Below are 21,865 nucleotides of genomic sequence, written 5' to 3' on the forward strand. Positions count from 1 at the left end.
GGACACTAGTAGTTTATGTAGACTTAGGGGATTTCTTTTTAACTTTCCAGCTAATATGGAATCGTGGCCAAAATCTAGACTCCTCCTCGACTTAATTCCTTCAGATAAGATTTAGGCAGCACTAGAGATTCCTACAGATCCCAAATGAGATACAAACATGCCACAAAAATGCAAACATATGGAGGACAATTTTTGGCCTTTTCTTGTTCTAATAAACTTAACCCTTTCACTGTATTGATTTCACAATGCTGAATATTCAGCTGTGGTCAGTGTTGAATATGCTGAGATGAAAATATGTTTCCAGCTTCAAGTACATTTTAGTGAACCTATCTGTAAAGATCATCAGTCACCATTATGTTAAGTAGAATCAATGTTGTCTTGACATCTTTCATCAAACGATGTAGCTTTGCACATATGAGTTAACTTATGAGTTACAGGGTGTGCCTCATCAAACGACCCCTTTTTTAGATTGAAGATGGCCTTGTAATCCGCTGAAGTCAGCCATACATTCTCCCATGCCAAATGCAGGGTTACACAACAGCTTTCAAATGAATGGTCAAGTGAATGTATTCATGTTATGAGCCTGGTTCTGATATTGAATCTGTATACTGAGGTTAGTTAATAATGTATTTATGTACTGAGCTTGGTTCGGGTGCTGTATTTATGTTATGAGCTTATTTCTGTTATTGAATCTGAGTACTGAGGTTAGTTCATGCTGAATATATGTACTGAGCTTGGTTCTGGTGCTATATTTATGTACTGATCTTGTTTCTGGTGCTGTATATATGGTATGAGCTTAGCTCTGGTAGATGATTTACTAACTGAGCTGTTCTGTTGCTGGTATGCTGCTATCTTGCTGCTTGTTCCACAAGTACAATGCAGACAGACTGCCTGTCAGTGCAATATATATTGTTTTTGTCTTACCAGCTAACCTAGGGCTGGCCCTGGTGGTTGATATAGATAATTGAGAGCTTCTCATGTATACTGATTTACTGAAGTATCCTTATATACCCAGCACTCTTATATACTTGGGAAAGAGTTACTTACCATTTCTTGCCTCCAACCTGATGCTGCTGCACGGTGTAGCCAAAGAAGGCATCCTTGGATCCTTGAATGATCCTCGGTTTCTTAACATCAATGTTGAACATGTCACTCATACCTAAAAGAAAATGAGGAGTATATAAAGAGCAGTGCACCATCAGCAGGTAAGTCAATACATATAAATAGTAAGCAAATCTTTGGGCTAATACTTATTTCTTAACTTTTCTGAACATGAGATTTTTAGCTTCCATTAAAGGGGTTTTCTAGAGAAATACCATTGATGACCTATGATCAGGATAGGTAATCAATAGTTGTCCGGGGTTCGTCACTCGGGACCTCGACCGATCAGCTGTGCGGGCGCAAGATGTCAACGCTGCACATTCAAAGAGATCAGAGCGGAAGCCTCCACGCCGACCTCTGTATAGTGGCCGGCGCTTATAACTGCAGGCACAGCTCTCATTGAAATCAATGGAAGCCGTGTCTGCAGTTACAAGCGCCGGCCACTATACAGAGGTTGGCAGGGGGAGATTTCTGCTCCGAAGTCTGAGTATTTGTGGAGCTGACAGCATGCTGATCGGTCGGGGTCCCGAGTGACGGACTCCAGCCGATCAACTATTGATGATCTATCCTGATGATAGGTCATCATTTGTATTTCCCTGGAAAACCCCTTTACCCAAAATCTCCTTCTAGTGCAATAGATGAGGACATTTACTAATTTTCTTCTACCTTGTTCTGAGATGCCAGCAATGTGTAGATAGCAATACCATGTAGCATTGTTTAGATAAGAGGCATAATTTAAAGGTGATAGATCAATAGTTGATTGGCGAGGGTCCATGACTTGGGATTCCCGCCAGACCTGCTATGAGGGTGGACAGCTCTGGAAGCAGATAGCACTGTTAATATTGCCGCGGCTGGTTTGCTACTACAGGTACAGCTCCCATTAAATTCAATGGAAGCTGTAGGAGTGCAGTATCAAAAGTGGTCAGTAGGGCACCACTTGGCAGGTGGTCTGAGGAAATCTCCAGTACAGAAGAGGTTTCTGTTTCTAATTAATCAGGCAACACCTAAGCGGGTATGGCTGCGGAACAGAAATTCCCCTCTGCTGCTGGTTTCTGGGTCCATTCTGGTCCATTGTAGACCAAGCATTGGTCTAGTGTGGAACTTCTACTGCTACCTGGGAGTACGAGGAGTCTGACAATGGTGGACAGAACTTAGACTGGCATCCTGGATGAGTATGAGGTGATGGACTTTATACGAAGTGTTTGAGGCATTGGCCTGTATGATACAGAGGGTACAACTTATGTTAGTGGCACAGTGGTCTTTGGGCCAACTAATGCTCCAGGGCCCTGGTGGGACTGCTACGTCTGTGACCCCTTAATGGCTATCCATCTCATTTAGGTATTACTCTAGCCCCATTTGCCACAAAACACATAGATAATTATGAAATGTAGAATATAATTGTCACTATCCTTTCTGGCATGCAGCCATAATGGGACCAATTTTCATACATAAATATTCTATCCATGTTCAACTCATGTAGTATAGCAATCCTGTAGACTGTATGGAATCTTTCACTATAATGAAGGCTCACTTGTTAAAATTCAAGCTTTAATTTTCTCCAAATATAACATTTATTTACACCAAACATTCCACGCTTCTTCCATCGTCCACGGAACATTCTATAAATAGGCTTTTGAATCATTGACATGGTTTGCGGCAATTCCAAGACAAACGACAATGTTTGGTTTCTGTTTTTTTGTCTTTTTATGTGGATTGTAGTGGTTTTCTCTGCCATATCCTCCCATAAAGATCAGACTTGGGTTTTTTTATGATAGGATTATTTAGCACAATGTTAGAAAATGCAAGTGAAGTAGAGGAAAGCCCGATGTTTAGACAGCAGGATTCCAGTGTTACAAATAACATAATGAAAGTGATGATATTCACAATCTTTATATAGAAGAGATCTAAATAGACTTCTTCCAGTGTACTGGGTTGGGCCAGATTCACATCCTGTTTGGGCATTACTCTCGAGATTCATGTCAGGAAATTCACCAACCACTAAGGGCTAAGGACTTAGACATACGGATATGAAACGCCGCTGTTATGCATGCAGGAAATCCCCGTGGAGAACAGAACCCATTGATTTCAATGGGTTCATCCTCACATCTTTTTTTGCACCTGTTTTCGAAGATGCAAGAAAATAGGACCTGGCCTATCTTTCTGAGTTTTGCGCACCAAAGACCTCCATAGAGGTCTATAGGAGGCGCGCAAACACGCACATCGGCGATCACCGGCACGTCGTTAGACAAGGTAGCCTTTTAAATCAGGGCAGGGTGATTCCCTCTCCCGTGTGAATAAGCGGTGCTTACGCAAATACACTCTGTATTCGCGCATGCACAACCATTAAATACGCTCGTTCACTGTGCAAAAAAATTGCGCAGGAGCAAGCGCATTACGCTATACTTGTCTGTTGAAGCTCTAGGTATTTGCACGCAAAAAATCTGCGTGCAGAAAATAGAACCCATTGATTTCAATACGTTCATTCACATGCGCGTATTTAGAGTGCAAAATTTGGTCATGCAAAGCATTGGTACATGTTTTTTTTTTGCGCACGCAAAAAGTACATGAAAAAAACGCAGTTGTGCATTAAAATACAAAATGCCCAATCGGGCGCAATTGTATGCGTAAATGCACTTGCACCTGTGTGAATCCGGCCTAAGTTGCTCATAGACATTGATAAGGCAATCCTGTCTGAGAGTGCAGAATGTCCTACACTATTAAATACCACTGTATGCAAAATAAACCACATGGGATATGTTTTTGGTTTTTTTTTCAAATGTAGTCAATGCAGACGTCTGAAAATTCATAGGCATCCGTCTGGCATATGCTCGGCTCTTGAAGTCTATCCATCAGTCATAAAGGCCAACTTGTGGTGTGAATCTAGCCTACAACTATGACTGCTATGCTTTGTTCTGGAGTTGCCACTGTCCTGCAACAGTTTCAATAATCCTAGTTATTGTGTTGCAGACAGTGGCACATCTGCTTTTATCATGCGCTCCGTTTCATGGCACTCCTAATGGTGTCTGCAGCACAGATTTACTCAGAACTTTGTTCTTCAGCAACAGAACAAAAATGCAATTAATATTTGTTACTATTGTATAGAGCTAAAAAAAGCAGAAATCTTCTGACACTTCCAGGTACTAAATCCCAAAGCTTCGTTTGTGCTGCATTCAATGTTTGCACCCACTAGGAATGACATATGTTTTCCACTGATTGCCATTAAAAATGTGCACTATATGGCTTTTTTCATATACAGATGTCTGGATCAAGCCTAAGGCTCTGCTCACATCTGCATCAGAGGGTCTGTTCAAAGCCTCTTTTGCAGATTCCAATGTTTGATGGGAAAAAATAGCCATGATTAAGGACAGAAAAGACTTCAGAAAAACAAAATCCAGCAGCATAGTCATATCTGGTTTTTCAATATGAGTCAACCAAGTTTGGAGACAACTGCTTGAGAAAGTAGACATAAAGCTTTAGCATACCAGTACTCCAGGCGATGCATCTTATCAGGAGACTATAGCAGCATGGCTGGCCTTAGGTATGACCACTGCGATCGCACAGGGCACCTGCTGCCAGCTTGTAGGGGTGGCACAGATTGATGTAGACTGGGGACGGTTGCCCCATAAGGTCCACCCAGCTAGATGATCTTCCTCCGTGCAGCAGCATCTTGTCTAGAGCTACATGAATCATCATCCTCCTAGCTCTGTCTTCTCTCCTCTGGTGTTCTATGGCGCCAATGTATTTATGTACTGAGCTTGGTTCTGGGGCTGTATTTATGTTATGAGCTAGCTTCTGATATTGTATCTATGTACTGAAAATTGTTTGTGCTGTATTTATCTTAGGCCGCCTGCAGACGAGCGGGTCGGATCCGGCAGCGAGAAGTCTCGCCGCGCGATCCGACCCCAGAGCCTGCAGGGACGAGCGCGTACTCACCCGCGCCTGGCGGCCCCGGCTCTTTGATGTGCCGGCTGCCGCGCAGCCGGCGCATGCGCAGACCGGAGCCGGCGGCCAGGTGAGTGCGTGCCCCGCAGAAAATTAGAACATGCCGCGGTTTGTTTGCCGCGCGAGATTTCGCGCGGCCAAACCGCGGCCGTCTGCATAGGAGTGCGTATTGTAATGCACTCCTATGCAGACTTTCAGCGGCGGAAATCCCGCGGGAAATCCCGCGGCGGGATTTCCGCTCGTCTGCAGGCGGCCTTATGAGTTTGATTTTAGTGCTATATTTATCTTCTGAACTTGGATCTAATGCTGTATTTATGTTATGAGCTTGGCTCTGGGGCTGTATTTGTGTTATAGGTTTGGCTCTGGTATTGTATCAATGTACTGAGGTTGGTATATGCTATATTTATATTATGAGCTTGATTCTGGTGCTGCATTTATGTTTTTAGCTTGTTTTCTTGTGCTGCATTTCAGTTATGTACTTAGCTCTGATGCTGTATTTATGTTTTGAGCTTCGTTTTAGCGCTATTTTATGTTATGACCTTGGTTCTGCTACCGTAGTTATTCGATGAGCTGTTCTAGTGTGTGTACACTACTATCTCGCTGCTTTCTGCACAAGCAGAATATAGGCAGACTGGCTATCAGTGCAACATATAAAGTTGTTGGTTTTTTACCTATAACCGGGAACAGCAACTACAAAAAAAAATCTGAGCTAAGGCCAATACCGAATAGCAGAGATGTAGTATTGGCATTATATGTACTATATTCATCGAATGGGCAGTTCATAGGTTCAAGCAATGACTTAAACTGTTTCACCATATGAATGTTAGAAGTCTTTGTGTCACAATGGGCATTGGTGAATCTTCTGTGCTTAATGTTATTAGGGCTGCACCTATGCCAGTATGGCGCTGGGGATGTATGGCCTAAGATGCTATGCTTGGTGGGGAACAAGGTGGTAGCTGCCACCTATGCCAGTATGGCGCTGGGGACGTATGGCCTAAGATGCTAGGCTTGGTGGGGAATGAGGTGGTAGCTGCCCTCAAAAGTGGCGTGAGAAAATACTAGGCACAGGAACGCTGTTCTGTGGGTGTTGTGGCCAGGGGATATATGGGGTTGCCCTACAGACTGAGGGCATAATCTGTTAGTATGTTGGTGCCTCTGTTGATGAGAGTGTATGAGCTAGATCAAGTAAAGGTCACAGTAGTAAATGCCTATGAAAGTGCTAGAGTCAGAGTTGAGGGCCAAAACTCATTGCAGAGTCTGTAGAGAAGGTGGAGGAAGAACTTTCTTGTGTGGACACTTTGGAAGAGGATATGTGAGTACTTGGGCTTCGAGTCAAAGCCAATCTGAGCAGAGGCTACCCTAAGATAGCTATGAAATACCCCTGTAGAGGACATTTACAAAAAGCTACTGAACTATATAGTTGCCTTTTTCTGACGGTTTATACTGGGTTGTATAAACACTACGAACAGTTCCAACTCATCTGATACTGCTTCATGGTAACAGTCCAAGTCTTCTGAGGATGATAACACTAGAAGGAATTAATTGGCATGCAATTTTGGCTGTGAAGAGTGATAAAGATGATAAAGCTACTGTTGGAACAAGGTCAGGCTTTATTCCTAAGAGCGTATATCAGCCGTCCGTTTTCATGGCCGGCCGATATACGCTGTGATCTGATGCATTGGATTCCAATGCATCAGATCACATGGCCGTATTTCTGAGACGTAAAAGCAGTCCTGGAACTATCTTTTGGGCCGGAATATGTCGGCCACTGCATGGGCTAAACTCCCTCCCTCTGCTCTCCTCCCCCCTCACAGGCTCACCTCTCCTCTCCTCCCTGCTCGTTCTTTGCAATGGAAAGGGGCTGGATGGGGCGGAGCTAAGCACCGCCCCTTTCCGCCTCTTTCCATTGCAAAGAACAAGCAGGGAGGAAAGCAGAGGTGAGCCTGCAAGGGGGAAGGAAGGGAAAAGGGCGACGGCATGGTGACCTCGGCGTATATGTGCCGGGGCCTATGCCATGTGAACGGGTGCACACACGGTAGGTTTGTGCACCTGTTCATGAGCTTCTATGCCCCAGATGGTAGCGTATATTGTCCGTCCGTGAAAACGCCGGCTGATATACGCTCGTGGGAATAAGCCCTCAGAGTGTAAAAAATACAAAATAAACCCCTTCCTACCGCAGCCCTTTTTTCTCATTTTTCCATCTCCACTTTAAAAAAAAACATAGCCTTTTTATTTTTCTGATGACACAGCGACATAAGAGCTCGTTTTTTTGCAAGATGAGTTGTAGTTTTTAGTGGTACTTTTAAATCTGCCATAAAATTTATTACAAAACTTTTTATATTCCTCTAAAAGGGGTGACATAGAATAAACATGTAATTTTGCTGTCTTTTTTTTTTTTCCGGAAGGAGGGTGTTTATAACATTATGATGTGGTAAACATGACATTTTCGCTTTTTTTGCTTTGTCCCTATAGGCACCTTGAACTAGCGATTGTTTGATCGCACATACAGTATACTGCAATTCTTCAGTATTGCAATCTGTTGCATTCCACAGGCATGGCTTAATAGGCAGAAAAACATGACCACCCTGGGAGCCTTCACAAGGCTGTCATGATGACCATGATCTTATTGTTGGAGACCCTTACCTCTTGGACCTTTTAAGTGCCGTTGTCAGAACTGACCGCAGAGTCTGAAGGGTTTAGTGCTGTGATCTAAATTATCCCCAAAAGTGGCAGCAACATCCACCTTGTAGAGAATGGGCTTGGTTCCTGAACTTATTCAATACAATGACACCCGACATCTGCCATACATGTGTGTGGATGTCAAGAAGGGGTTGAAGGAACATCCTAGGTAAAACATGTATGTCATGTTATATCTAGTGGAAGGGTTGGGGTTGGTGCATGATACAAGGATGCAAATAAGATTTAAGAAGATCCCTATTTTCTACAGCACCCCCTCAGGACTGCACTAGGCATAGCTCAGTGTATCAGTTTTATTATAATTAATTAGTTTCTTTAGAAGTTAAAGGGAACCTATAAGCACCATAAACTAAGGTATAGTGCTCACAGGGCAGTCCCGTGGAGTTCCCGTGCTGTCACCTGTGGATGTTGGTCCAGCGGACTCACCTCTGCACGCTGTGCCCACGCACTTGCATAGAGAACAGTGTGTGTGATCATGCACACACACACACACACACACACTGTTCTCTAATGGAATGCGCGCCCACAGCCTGCAGGGATGAGTCTGCAGGCACCCACCTCCACAGGTGACAGCACGGGAATGGGGAACTAGGTGAGTATAAAAACTACATCCTTGAACTCCTCTGGACCTGCCCTATGAACACTATAACTTAGTTTATGGTGCTTACAGGTGGTGACGGCTTTCCTTTAAAGGGGAAATCACACAAGCGTTTTTGCACGTGCAAAATTTGCGAACACCATACAAAGAGAGTAGAATCCATTGATTTCAATAGGTTTGTTCACATGTGCGCATTTGGTCGCATCTGCACACTTGTGAAGAGAAAGAATCTAATAGTCTGTTTGAATGGCTGAGAGCATCAGGGCAGCCGCACACAGGAATAAGTGAATATACGCACGTTATCGCGAGATGTATATGCGCTATGCAGGTCATATGATAGCCTGCTATAGCGCCTGTGATGATGCTTTTTATTGTACTTTCTTGTGCTGCTAGGATCGGTCACATTGCGCGGTTCCGGCAGCGCCATGTTTGAGTAGGCAGGCCAGCATACTTAATAGACAAGTCAACTGACTTTGTAGGTGAGTCAGCTGACTTATTAGGCCCAGGTGTTTTCGTTTAACCACACAACATTTCGGACAGATAGGGGGCCTTTGCAAATCAAAATAGAGCATGTTCCTTTTTTTCCCCGTGCTCGAAATGCACACGGAAAAAAAAGGTCTGAAGGAACCCATTAAAATCAACGGGTTCTGTTTGCTGCGCATTCGTCCTACAGATCTTGCGGGCACCAATGCGCATGCGAATGCGCCCGTGTGCGGCCACGCTCATTGCGTATTTTTCTGCGTACAAAAAGTACAGTGAAAAAAAGCACTTGCATGCACAAATACGCAACACCTATTCAGCCAAAACGCAGTGCAAATGCGTGCGTAAATACCATACGCTCATGTGAATCCAGCCGAAGGGGAGCCTAAACTCATGAGTTTAGAAGAATGGAAGACTTTTAAGAGTATGGGGGGCTTTTTAGGGATATCTCCTAAGACTCTGGCACTATACAGAAGGATTAGGGATAGTTGATGACTCTGCAGAAATGTAATTCTGAAAGCCGTACATATGGAAATATTGCAATACAAGTCTGCTTAAATCTACGCCGTTTTTATACAATGATGATGTAATAAAATAACAATTTAGTAATTAGGGTAGAAATGTGGATTGTAAGCACAGGCAGACATGAATCGCGCTGTACAAGTTTCCAAAGAACCACAAACCAAAACAGCTTGTTTCAGCAATATGAGAGTAATGCTAGCTTTAAAACACACTGGAATAGTCCTGCTATTTCCAATCCCAACTCTTTTCCAATGCTCTAGACAAATAATAACACAAGGTATTCCAGAGAGAATGTACCCATGTACCAATATCCCAACAACCCATTTAGGATGAGAGCCACCATGGCCTTCGATGGCTCCCGGGCCGGCTGCTTTTGTGGACATTTCTCCTGAAGTGTCTACCTCAAGGGAACTGTAGAATGACATGATAGGAGCCATTGGGTGCAAGCAATTCTGCACTCTGTCTCACGCCATCTTTTAAAACAGCATGTCTATGGATGGTCATTGCTGCGTAATTTGCATCTGGCTGTGAATTCCGCAGCGATAATCCAATCCGTGGTATTAGCCCTTAGGCTTCATGATTATGGCCATGTACCAAGTAGTAACAGGACTTCTAGAGATGAATGGGGTCTCTGCTGTACCTCTGTATGCTTCCGATTTCATACTGATGAGGTATTATGGAAATTTTCTCCCCTAGAAGCATTGCTGTACGACACCACACATAAATAGCATTCATTAATGATTTACAGGGTGGATGATAGAGGTTAGATCGGAGAGGGTCTGTCTATTGTAATTGGATGCCTCCAACTTTCTCTAACCAATTGGGTGGCGATGTATGGAAAAGGCGCCCACTCTGTACAAGTCTAAAGGTGCCCAGTTTGGCTATGCAGATAAGCTGTAGCTAGGGAACAAAAGGATTGAAATTTTACATCCTCAAACCTTCTTTCCCCAAACATCATCTGTTGAGGGAAAGTTGAGTAGTCCGAATACATTTAGAGCATACATGTCAGACACAAGGCCCGCAGGCTGAATCCAGCCCGCTGCCGATTTTATGTGGCTCGCTGACTGTGCATTAATTCATAACTAAGGGTTATCCAAGCAGCCTCAGGATACAGCGGGGTCAGAGCTCAACCACTACTCCGACTCTGTATAGTGGCCGGCATTCATAATTGCTGATGCAGCTCTCATTGATATCAATAAGAGCTTCGCCTGCAATTGCCATTGCCAGGCACTACACCGGGATTAGAGCAGCACTTCTGCTCAATCCCCAGTATAAGCCCTTTAAAAGCATTCTATTCACCAAGCCTGCAGCTCTGGTCCGGCGGCACAGTGCGGAATCTGTGATCGCTGACGTCTGCACCTAGGGCAGAGGTCAGCAGTGTTAGTAGCCTCCAGCCAGGCAGCATCCCTGGGACTACTATGGGGATCTATATTACTACTGGGGCCATTATGGGGGGTCACAATTAGGGCATGTTCATACGGGAGTAAGTGCATTTTGGTCGTAAAAATATGCTGCGTGTCTGCACGACCACAAATTGCGTATGACCACATTTTGCAGCCATTCCGGTGTTTTTATGTGTACAAATACACTGCATATTTGCACAAACATAAAAGAACGCAGACAGGCTCATTAATATGGGGCGCAAATGCGCAGTGAGTACTTCCTGTGTATTCACTGTGTTTTTGTGCCTGGCCATTCACTTCAATAGCCTATTGCGGTGCCTAATATGCAACAATATTTGTCATACCGTGTATTCCTTCGTGTGACTGCACATCGCATGAAAAAATACGCTTATGTGAACGAACCATTGAAATCAGTGGGTTCTATTCACTGCGTATTAAGCATGAAAAAATTGTGTACACAACTATGCTCATACGCGGCAACCGTATAGTTCAATGGGTTTATTCTCATTACTTTTTTTGCGTGTACATTTCACACGCACAAAAACAAAAAAGGCAGCTTGCTCTAATTTGTGCACATGTACACACCAAAGGTCCCCAAAGAAGTCTATGGGAGGTGTGCAAATCCACACTGTGCGCAAATGAGCAATACACTGTGAAATTCCTTAGGAAAAAGAACTCATTAGGCTAAATGGTCTTTAAAATCACGTCAGGGTGTGAACTGGCCCTGTGAGCCCCAAAAGTACAGTAATATGCGTTAAAACACGTGCAAAAGCGCATCAATCGAGATGCAAATGCATTGTGCTTATGCAAGTGTTTTGCTCATACCCTCACATGAAGGGGGCCCTAAGTATGAGTTTTGCGAGTGGGACCTTTGGGAACAGTAGGTCAGTTTTTAGTGAAGCCCAACGCACAGATAATACATTCAGAAAGTCATGTATTATGCCTTTGCTAAGAATAGTTAGTTACTCACAGAATAATGTCCTGAGAAAACCTCCAGACGGAAAGTGCGCAGCCCACAGGAATGCCGTAAAAACTGATCTGAACGGGAGCTGATGTTGAATTAACCCATATGTGCTCTCAGGAAAGGGTTCAGGCTGTCCTGCAAGACCCTTAATTAGTCCTTCTAGTTGATGTTACAGCAGGGCAGTGACATGCAGATTATGGCGGATGTCAGATATGATGGCACTCAGGCGACATTAATTCTAACCATCCGCTCTGGAAGGCATTTGTGGCCATATTCTTTACGCTTTTTTTTCCCTTAGGCATTAGTCAGAACTTAGCAGAGATGAAATACAGTATAATAGCAGGTTCTGTACTTCATTTACATGTTTCTTTTAGAATTTTATGGAAGACCTGAATGTAGCCAGCGAAAGGCAAAAATAAATGTACACAGCCTGCTCTCTGATCCGCGAGGAGAGATTGTAAAGTATTTTGTCAACGTGTAATCTGTCCACATGTTTCATGTTAAATGAAAGCCAGAATCTTCTCTGTGGCTTTCTACATATGTATAGCAGCAGGAGAATTAAAGGGACAAGAATAGTATTACTTTACTTTGTTTGCTTTTTATATAGTGGATAATGACTTAAGAACAAAGATAAGAAAGGGAAACCTGCAGAAGAGCTTTTTTTGGAATGTCAGCAATTACTAATGTACTTTGTAAGGCTGAAAATAGACATATGTCCATCCAGCCTAGAGCCTTGTGTGGTGCAGAGTGTTAGGAAAAAGAAGAAATGCAGATGTCTCGCTCACGACCTGAAGGTTGCAGGTTCAATGTCTGCTTGGTTCAGGTAGCTGGTTCAAGCTTGACTCAGCCTTCCATCCTTTTGAGTTAGGTAAAATGAGTACCCAGCTTGCTGGGGGGTAAAGATGACTGGGGAAGGCAATGGCAATGGCAAACCACCTCGCAAAAACAGTCTGCCAAAGAAAATGTCATGATGTGACGTCACCCTAGGAGTCAGTCATGACTCGGTGCTTGCACCAAGGGGACTTTACCTTTTACCATTCAGCCTATTATCCTGCAATATTGGTCCATATGAAGGCAAAAATCCCATGAAGGCGAATCCAATTTTCCTCTTCTAAGGCCTCCTGTCCACAGGCAATATATCATTGGTTATCCGCGGCGATAATCCGCACACAGGTAATGCAATAAATGCTTTCCATAGGATAACTATGGAAAGCGCAGCCTGATATACATCGCCACAATTTTCTGCTCGCGTATAAAAATCGCGCCATGCCACGATTTGGCCGCGATTTTCCTATCATTAATGATAGGTTCATCTCAGAAAATGGCAGTGACTTTAGCGTTATCCCACGTCGGCTCGTGCAGTGGAAATCCGCTGCGGGAAAACGCTACACCCATGGACAGCCAACTGTAGGATAAAATTCTTAAAAATACCTTTACCTTCCTCCTGTTAAAGAGGCTTTATGGTTGTAGATAAATAAAGCTTAAAGAAGTTGTACCAAGATAAACTTTTTCCACTTATAGATAGGACAGGTGATACATGTCTGTTCGGTGGAGATCTCACCACTGAGATCCCCACCAATCCTGGGAACAAGGTTCCTGTGATCTCTTCTTTTGTTGCTTCTTCCACCCGCAGTGACATCAAACTGAATGGAGCAATAGCAGTCATATGCGGCCGTCACTCTATTCTTTTGAATGGGGCTATGTCCAGCAGTCCCACTGAAAATGAATTGAGTGGTACTACATATGCACAGCCATCACTCCATTCGAGCCCGCAGTAACACAAGAGAAGGACACAAGATCCTGTTTTCAGTAGTGAAACCTGCACCAATCAGACTTTTGTCTCCTATCGTATGGATGGGTAACAAAAGTCTATCTTGGTACAACCCCTTTAATAATTGTATATCTAAGAACTATGAAACTTTCATTGTTTCATTGAGGTTTATTGTCAATAAACAAGGCCATTTATATTAATATCCAGAGGTGGAAAGATATACAGAACAATACTTCTCTCAGATCACGGTTTAGTACAGTTGTAGTCCACACAGTCTTCTGTGAGTTCAAAGGGTTTTCTAAGTTATTTAAAAATTGGGCAGAGGGAAGGGAATGGTCAAAAATAACAAAGTCATAATTACTAGTCTGATGCCCTCGGATCTCCCGCTGTCACTCCTGTCCTTCCCGAAAGCAAGTGTTTACATTGGCTGCAGCATGAGACACTCTATATACATACATGACTGCTGCAGCCAATCAATGACCCCAGCAATAAATTGCTTGAGAACACTGAGGCCAATGATTGGTTGCAGTAGTCACATGTGTTTATGGAGTGTCACCACTGCAGCCACGGTAAACAAGACTGGTTGGAGCGGTTTTAGGGGACCAACTGTGCTTCGGAGTGGTGAGTATGCCTTGTTTTGTTATTTTTAACTATTTCTTTGCCCTCTATCCAATTTTCAAATTACTTGGAAAACCCCTTTAAACAACTTGCACTTCAGACTGATGCTTTCCATGCTAGTAGCTGATATAATTTCAGCCATATTATTGGGACAATAGAGATTTCTGCAGTGGATGTGTTTAGCTCACAGAGGGTTGCATAGACTGGGCATAATAATAGCTAGGCCTCGCTGCTCTGTAAATATTATTAGGTCTGATCAGTTGTCAGCCTCTGAATATTATATTCCTTCCTATTCATTGGTAGCACAGAAGATCAAAATGGTGAGTGATTTTGCCATGATAGTCCCCAATGGAACAATAAAACAGTGCAGGAATATGACATTAGGCTGCGGATAGGTAAATGATTTTGCTTAGCATCATTTGCGGGAATGCATTGAGGCAGATACAAGTTCAATTTAAAGTGACCCTTCCAGGCCTGGACAAACATAGATGACTGCACAGCTTCTCTGACTACCTGGTGTATACTATGCATTAGTATGCATCATAAGTCGAAGACACTACACCTGCTTTCATTGACCAGTGCTGCCCATGTGAGTAGCACTGGCTAGTAGGAGCAGCATGTACTGTGTTAGACTACCAATGGCTACTAATACACAATTTGCATCAGGTATTTAGAGAAGTGGTGCAGCTATCTTTGCTAGTCCAGGCCTGGAGGGTCACTTTAAGGGCAGCTTCATATGGTCATATGTGCAAAAACGTGTGCAATAGCGCAACTTTTTGCACAGTGAAGATTGCAGTATTGTGAATTTTACTGTACTCTTTCCCCGCAAGACCCTGCAAAAAATTGCACCGTTCATTGCTCATGTACTGAGCTTAGTTCTGGTGCTGTGCTTATTGGTTCTGGTGCTGTATTTGTGTAACAATCTGTTCTACTTAAAATGGTGAATTGCTTAAAAATGATGTTGAGAAGGTTGAACTTTTAAATTTCTATTTTGCATCTGTTTTCTCTTAAGACCCATTTAGACACAATGATTATTGCTTTTGAGTGATAATCGTTGTGTCTATTTACAGCGCAAGGTGATCGCTCAAACGTTGAGTGATCACCTTGCGCTCTGAGTGGGGGATGCAGAAGACAAGCGGGGCCGCTTGTCTTCTGAATCCAGCTGTTCCCCGCTCGAAGTGCCCGGCTGTTATATAGCCAAGCGCTCCGAGTGGGGTATGAAGAACGCAGCTGGACAGCTGTGTTCTCCATACCCCGCCTGTGTTCAGGGAGCGGGATACAGCTGAAACAATGGTATCAGCTGTATCCTGCTGTGAGTTCCTGATAAGGCTCATCGTTGTCTTTCAGCATGCTGAAAGACAACGATGAGCGACTGCTTAACGAAAACTGCACGATGTCAGTGCAGTTAGACATAACGATTATCGCTCAAAAGAGGGCTTTAAGCGATAATCGTTGTGTCTAAATGGGCCTTTAGAAAGTAAATATAACATCAGCTGATCTTTCCTGTGCTATTGAAGAATAAAAGAATCCAGGCTATCTATAAGCAGAGAGATAGTGAGAGAACACTAACTTAAATGAATTCAAGTCTCCGGGAATGATTTGCATCCCATGATACTGAAGGAAGCAGCAGAGGTAATTGCTGTTTGCTGTAATCTTTGAAAATTCCTGGAGAACATAGGAATTTCCAGAAAATTGGAGAAGGGCAAATGTTGTCCTTATCTTCAAAATAGGGAAGATGGTGGATCCAGGAAACTACAGGTCGGTGAGCCTGACGTCTACATAGGGATAGATCTTTGAACAAATTATTAAACAGCATTTATAAAAGTACTTGAAGTACTTGGAGTAATTAACCAGAGCCAACATGGGTTTGTAACAAACAAGTCATGCCAGACTAATCTAATTTCCTTCTATGACAGAATCATCGACTGGGTTGATCAGGAAAATATTGTATATATAGTATATCTTGTCTTTAGTAAAGCATTTGACAAAAAATTGCATATCATCCTTATTGAAAAAATGACCAAATATGGGATTGACAAGGCAACTGTTAGGTGGATTCACAAGTGGCTGAGTGATCGTACTCAAATAGTGGTCATAAATGGCTGCACATCCAAGTGAAAGAATGTGTCAAGTGGGGTACCACAAGGTTCTGTCCTAGGCCCAGTGTTGTTCAACATTTTTATAAATGATCTGGAGGAGGGAATTGAGGGGAAACTGATCACATTTGCTGACAACACAAAGCTAGGAGGGATAGCTAACACTAGAGAAGAGTGTTCAAAAAGGTCTAGACAACCTTGAACAGGGAGTAGTGACTGACAGATTGGTATTTAGAAAGGAGAAATGCAAGATTCTACATCTGGGTTAGAAAAAAACAGATATAGAATGGAAGCAATTGAGCTAAACAGCAGCACATGTGAAAAAGACTTGGGTATATTAATAGATCACAGGCTGAACATGAGTCAACAATGTGACGCAGCAGGAAAAGTAGGCAAGCAAAATTCTGGGATGTATTATAAGAAGCATAGAGTCAAGATCACATGAGGTAATTATCCCCCTCTACTCTTCCTTAGTCAGAGCTCATCTGGAATGCTGTGTCCAGGTCTGGGCACCCCAATTAAAAAAAAACATAGGCAAACTGGAGCATGTCCATAGAAGAGCTACCACGATGGTGAGCAATCTGCAAATCATGTCCTATGAAGAACGGTTAAAGGATCTGGGAAAGTTTAGCTTTCAAGAAAGAAGGCTGGAAGGAGACTTAATAGCTGTCTAAGCTCACATCCTGGAAAGATATTTGTCATGTGTGCAATTCCAGTCTTACAGTGCCCAAGCACATTAGACGACAGTCAGTCAAATGGGCTGATTTTGGCGGAATCAGCCAAACTGTCTAAAGGCCCATTTGCATAGGACGAGTATCAGGAAAACGATGCCCGACACTCGTCCCTGTGTCTCGAAGATCCCATGCTGTCACATGGGAGCTACTGGTGCTGGCTCTCTCCTCTCGCTCCCCCGCCCCCTTCCATTCACATAACACAGTGGCTGTTCACTACTGAACGGCGGCTGTTTAAACTGAATGATGAGCTTCATCGCTGATTGTTTATGCAGCATGAAAGATCAGCGATAAAACTCATCGCTCATTGTGCAGTTTAAACAGCTGCTGATCAGTAGTGAACAGCCGCTGTGTTATGTGAATGCAGGGGGTGGGGGAGCGAGAGGAGAGAAATCTCCCGCACTGCCCCGCCCCCCTGCTGGCCGCTCCGTGAGCCAACCAGCTCTGCTAGCTCCCGTGCAGGAGCACGGGAGCACGTAGACACAGGGACGAGTGTCGGGCATCGTTTGCCCGACTCTCGTCCTGTGTAAATGGGCCTTTATGTATAAGTTATTGTCCCCACTCACCCCTTAGATAAGTCGTAATTCAACGTGCCGGATCTTTTGTTCCTGCAGGAGATAAACCACTACAAGAAAATGTATGCCAGAGACTTGTAGTGCTTTCAGAATGGCCAAGTTCTCAGTCCTATATACAAATATCTATCTCAAAACAAATATCTGAAGGGCTGTCACAGTGCAGAGGGATCAGCCCTTTTCTGATTTGTACAAGGAAAGACTAGAAGCAATGGGATAAAACTGAAAGGGAGGAGACACACATTAGATATTAGGCAACACTTTCTGACAGTGAGGGGAATCAATGAGTGGAACAGGTTGCCAAGGGAGGTGGGGAGTTCTCCTTCAATGCAAGTCTTCAAACAGAGGCTGGGCAGACATCTGTCTGAGATGCTTTAGTGATCCTGCATTGAGCAGGGGGTTGGACCCGATGACCCTGGAGGTCCCTTCCATCTCTACCAGTCTATGATGTTATGATTATTAATGATTACAATAATATAGTTTGGAGTATTGTAATTCTTTTATTAGACTATACGTTTAAGAATAATTCTTTGTGGCATGCTACATCACAAGCATTTCATATTCATAATTTTCCCAGTCATCTCCACGACCACACCACCTGAGATTGCCTTTTCCCTGATAGGACAGGAAAAAAGAGCTTTAAAAGCCCCCCTTCTACCCTCTTTAGTGTTTTTTCTTGTCCTGTCATTGGGCAGGTAATCCAGAGAGTTGCTGGGAGCTCAGATTCCAGCATGAAGATTATTTACAGCATGAAGAGTATTGGAGGCAGCAGGGGCTGCTTTTTCCCTTCCAGATGCGTCTCAAAGTGCGCTGCAGGGGCAGTAGATCCAGGCCAGGCCTCTCCCTCCACGGGCCAGGGGTCCTTTACAAGGGGCTGCGGCATCTTCCTCTCCTTGCTTCTGCTGTTCCGGTCTTGAGAGATCCTCTATAGAAAGGGCGCGGCACTCTCTCCCACTCTTGTGATACCAGAGGGCGAGGCTTGCCACCGTCACATGACCGGCCAGCAGGGTGGTTGGGTGTGTTGGCAGCAGGTGTGTTTCAATAAGAAGCCTGAGAGAAGAACAAGGAGTGGCTGTTTGCAGGTATAGATTTTACCCTTTACCGTGGGGTGACTTCAGCAGCTTTGTTCGCTATGAGTGCTCCTGCGTCGGATAATACCGAACCAGCTACTGCCTCCACTGCAGTAAGTAGCCCGTGGGGCACCTATAAGTAAGCCTATAATATCTAAAATACCCTTGCTGATGTTGCCCTTTGTTTTTTTTGCCCATTTAGGGGGACAAAAAAAAAATTCTGTTTGTGCGAGTGTAAAAATCAGAAAATGTGGTGCATGCACGAGAAAGCTACCGCCCAACTACGTTAAACCATTGTGCAAGTTCTGTATTGCTATGGTTATAAAAGAAGAGTCAGAAGGGTTCATGCCGGATATTGGGCTACTTATGAGAAATGAGGTTCGCTCTGCCTTGTCTGAATCTCTGGCAGCGACACCCTGGGCTTACTCTTCAATAAGTAGTGTCAGAAGAACTAGTGGCGGAGGAAACCTGTCAGATTCAGAGGAGTCTTGTGTTCCTTGATGATGGTTTAATTCAAGGTTCCTCGGATGAAACAGGCGAGTGTAGAAAGTTCTTGTTAAATCCAGAGGATATAGAGGGACTGATAAAGGCTGTAAACGCTACACACGATTTAGAAGAGCCCAGGAAGCAAAGATCAGTTCAAGACAAAATTTTTGGGGTAGGGGAAAGAGAAAGACAGTTCCCGATCCAGAAGATCATAAAAAAGAGTGGGACAAACCAGATTGAGGGTCCTATTTCCCTAGAGGGATTAAAAGACGGTATTCTTCTCTGAGGAGGACTCTGCAGCCAGGAAGTCAGTACCTATGGTGGATATTCCAGAGGCTAAGGTGGCAAAACACACAACCTTACTGTTTGAGGATTCCACTCAGCTTGGAGATACTATGGATCAAAAGGCAGAGCTCTTGCTTAAAAAGACATGGGAAGCAGCTTCATGCCTGTTAAGACCAGGGGCGGCAGCCACCTGCATGGCAAGAACCTTGAAAACTGGTTAGAACAGCTGGAGAAACATATCCAGAAGAGAACCCCAAGGAAAGAAATCCTAGACCCTAGACTCAACCTGGGCACTATCGACTACCTGGGTCAAACAGGTTTCTGCCTCAGTTGACCATATTTGCAAGGCAGCAGTGTGGAAAATCCACATACTTTTATTAGACACTATAGATTAGATGTCAGAGCAGATGAGGACTTAAAGGGGTTGTCCCGCGCCGAAACGGGTTTTTTCTTTTTTTAACCCCCCCCCCCCCCCCCGTTCGGCGCGAGACAACCCCGATGCAGGGGTTAAAAAAACAAACCGGAGAGTGCTTACCTGAATCCCGGCGGTCCGGCGTCTTCATACTCACCTGCTGAAGATGGCCGCCGGGGTCTGCTCCCTCCGTGGACCGCAGCTCTTCTGTGCGGTCCATTGCCGATTCCAGCCTCCTGATTGGCTGGAATCGGCACGTGACGGGGCGGAGCTACACGGAGCCGGCATTCTGCACGAGCGGCCCCATTGAAGACAGCAGAAGACCCGGACTGCGCAAGCGCGGCTAATTTGGCCATCGGAGGCCGAAAATTAGTCGGCACCATGGAGACGAGGACGCCAGCAACGGAGCAGGTAAGTATAAAACTTTTGATAACTTCTGTATGGCTCATAATTAATGCGCAATGTACATTACAAAGTGCATTAATATGGCCATACAGAAGTGTATAGACCCACTTGCTGCCGCGGGACAACCCCTTTAAGTGTTTGGACAGAAGGTCCTTTCAGCAATAGCCCTGTCCTAATGTTTTTGTTTCGTTGATACATCTCAGGTTGTGCTGTCGTGGAGACGACTAGGAAAAGGTAGATTATACTTACCTGATAATTGGGTTTACAGGAGTCTCCACGACAGCACCCTTATATTCCACCCCCCCCACACACAAAAAATAGAGAAAAAAAGTGGGTGGTGCTCTTATTTACTTATGTAGGGTGCATATAAAAGTCACTTCCATTATCATTTAAAACCTTGCACTAGACAGTTCGTTATAAGCCACTGGAGAGGGTAGGAAGGGGGGCTTTTAAACCTCTCTGAGTTTTTTCCTCTCCTATCAGGGGAAGGCAATCTCAGGTGATGCTGTCATGGAGAAAACCTGATTATCAGATAAGTATAATCTACCTTTAATCACCCAGGTGGGGAAAGTGTTATTAAAATTTTGAGTCCCACTCCTAAAAGCACCTCTTCCTAAGGGCTTTTACCCACTAGCGTTTTTTTTAAATGCTGTGATATTGCTGCGTTTTTTAATTGCAAATGTCAATGGAACTTTCTAATGTTAAAATCGCATCGCGCAAAAATCGCAGAAGCGCAAACTTGCGATTTCTTTTTTTTGTGCGATGTGATGTTTGCAGTAAAAAAAAACGCAGCGATATTGCAGCATTAAAAAAACGCTAGTGGGTATAAGCCCTAATACTTTTGGTGCGGTCAGGGGTAAGAATTGGGTGTGGTCAGGAGTGGGCATTGGGTGTGGCCAAAGGTGGGCAGTGGGTGGGGCAAGTGGTGAAGGTTGGTTGGGAGCAGGTCTTAGAACATTGCCAGGATGCCACCTTGTCCCGCTTTGCCTCTCACTCTTGCCTTCCCTGTAAAGTTGGGAGGTATGGGTGAGACCCCTACCAATCAGACTGTTATCACCTATTATATGGGTGGGTTTAGGTGTTTGTTTGTTTTTGCAGACTGACTGTACTGTGATGACATTGTGATACGCTGACTGTGTTCTAGGGGCAATGCTGCAGTCTGGCCTTCACATGTGGTAGAAAAATCTGCAATAGACAAATCTGCATGTTTGACATGACTTTGATGCAGAAATGCAGCTGAATTGCTATGGATTTGCAATGGATGAAATCAGCAGCAATACCACAGCAAAATCCACATGCAAGACTTGCACATTTTAGTGTGAACTTGTCCTAGGTGGATTTTTGTGCTACATATGCAAGCACCCTTATGGGGGCACTTTTTATGGCTGTGTTATTATAAAAGAGTGTCTGACATAGTAATGATTGGGACATTATTGGCTCTGCTATGGGAGCTAGGTGGCTGGCTCTGTTATGGAGGCACTTTAGCATCTGAAATGGGCAAAAAAAACGTACAGCTGCCATATCATATATTGATGGCCCTCTCCCAAAAACTGAGATTTGCAATCACTTTTCAATGTGAAGTAACAAATCAAGGCAACTCTGTCAGTTACTAGTAGAATCAGTGCAGCATTAAAAACCACAGCACAAAGAACATGATGTTATTGGAGCAATTTTCATCAAAATTAAAAGTGGCTGTAACCTTTGGGGTACTT

At 44.0% G+C, this 21,865-nt stretch overlaps 1 protein-coding gene across 1 annotated transcript in view; it reads right to left on the minus strand.

The window, feature by feature from the left end:
- The window catches only part of ITGA11 (integrin subunit alpha 11), a 113,933-nt gene that overhangs the window by 88,200 nt on the left and 3,868 nt on the right, over positions 1 to 21,865 (minus strand). Inside the window, exon 2 of the mRNA XM_066592947.1 lies at positions 1,048 to 1,159. Coding sequence (XP_066449044.1) covers positions 1,048 to 1,159 — 112 coding nt within the window. The remainder of the gene's footprint in view (positions 1 to 1,047; positions 1,160 to 21,865) is intronic.

Source organism: Eleutherodactylus coqui, chromosome 2 (genome assembly GCF_035609145.1).
Source record: "Eleutherodactylus coqui strain aEleCoq1 chromosome 2, aEleCoq1.hap1, whole genome shotgun sequence".
Lineage (NCBI taxonomy): Eukaryota > Metazoa > Chordata > Amphibia > Anura > Eleutherodactylidae > Eleutherodactylus > Eleutherodactylus coqui.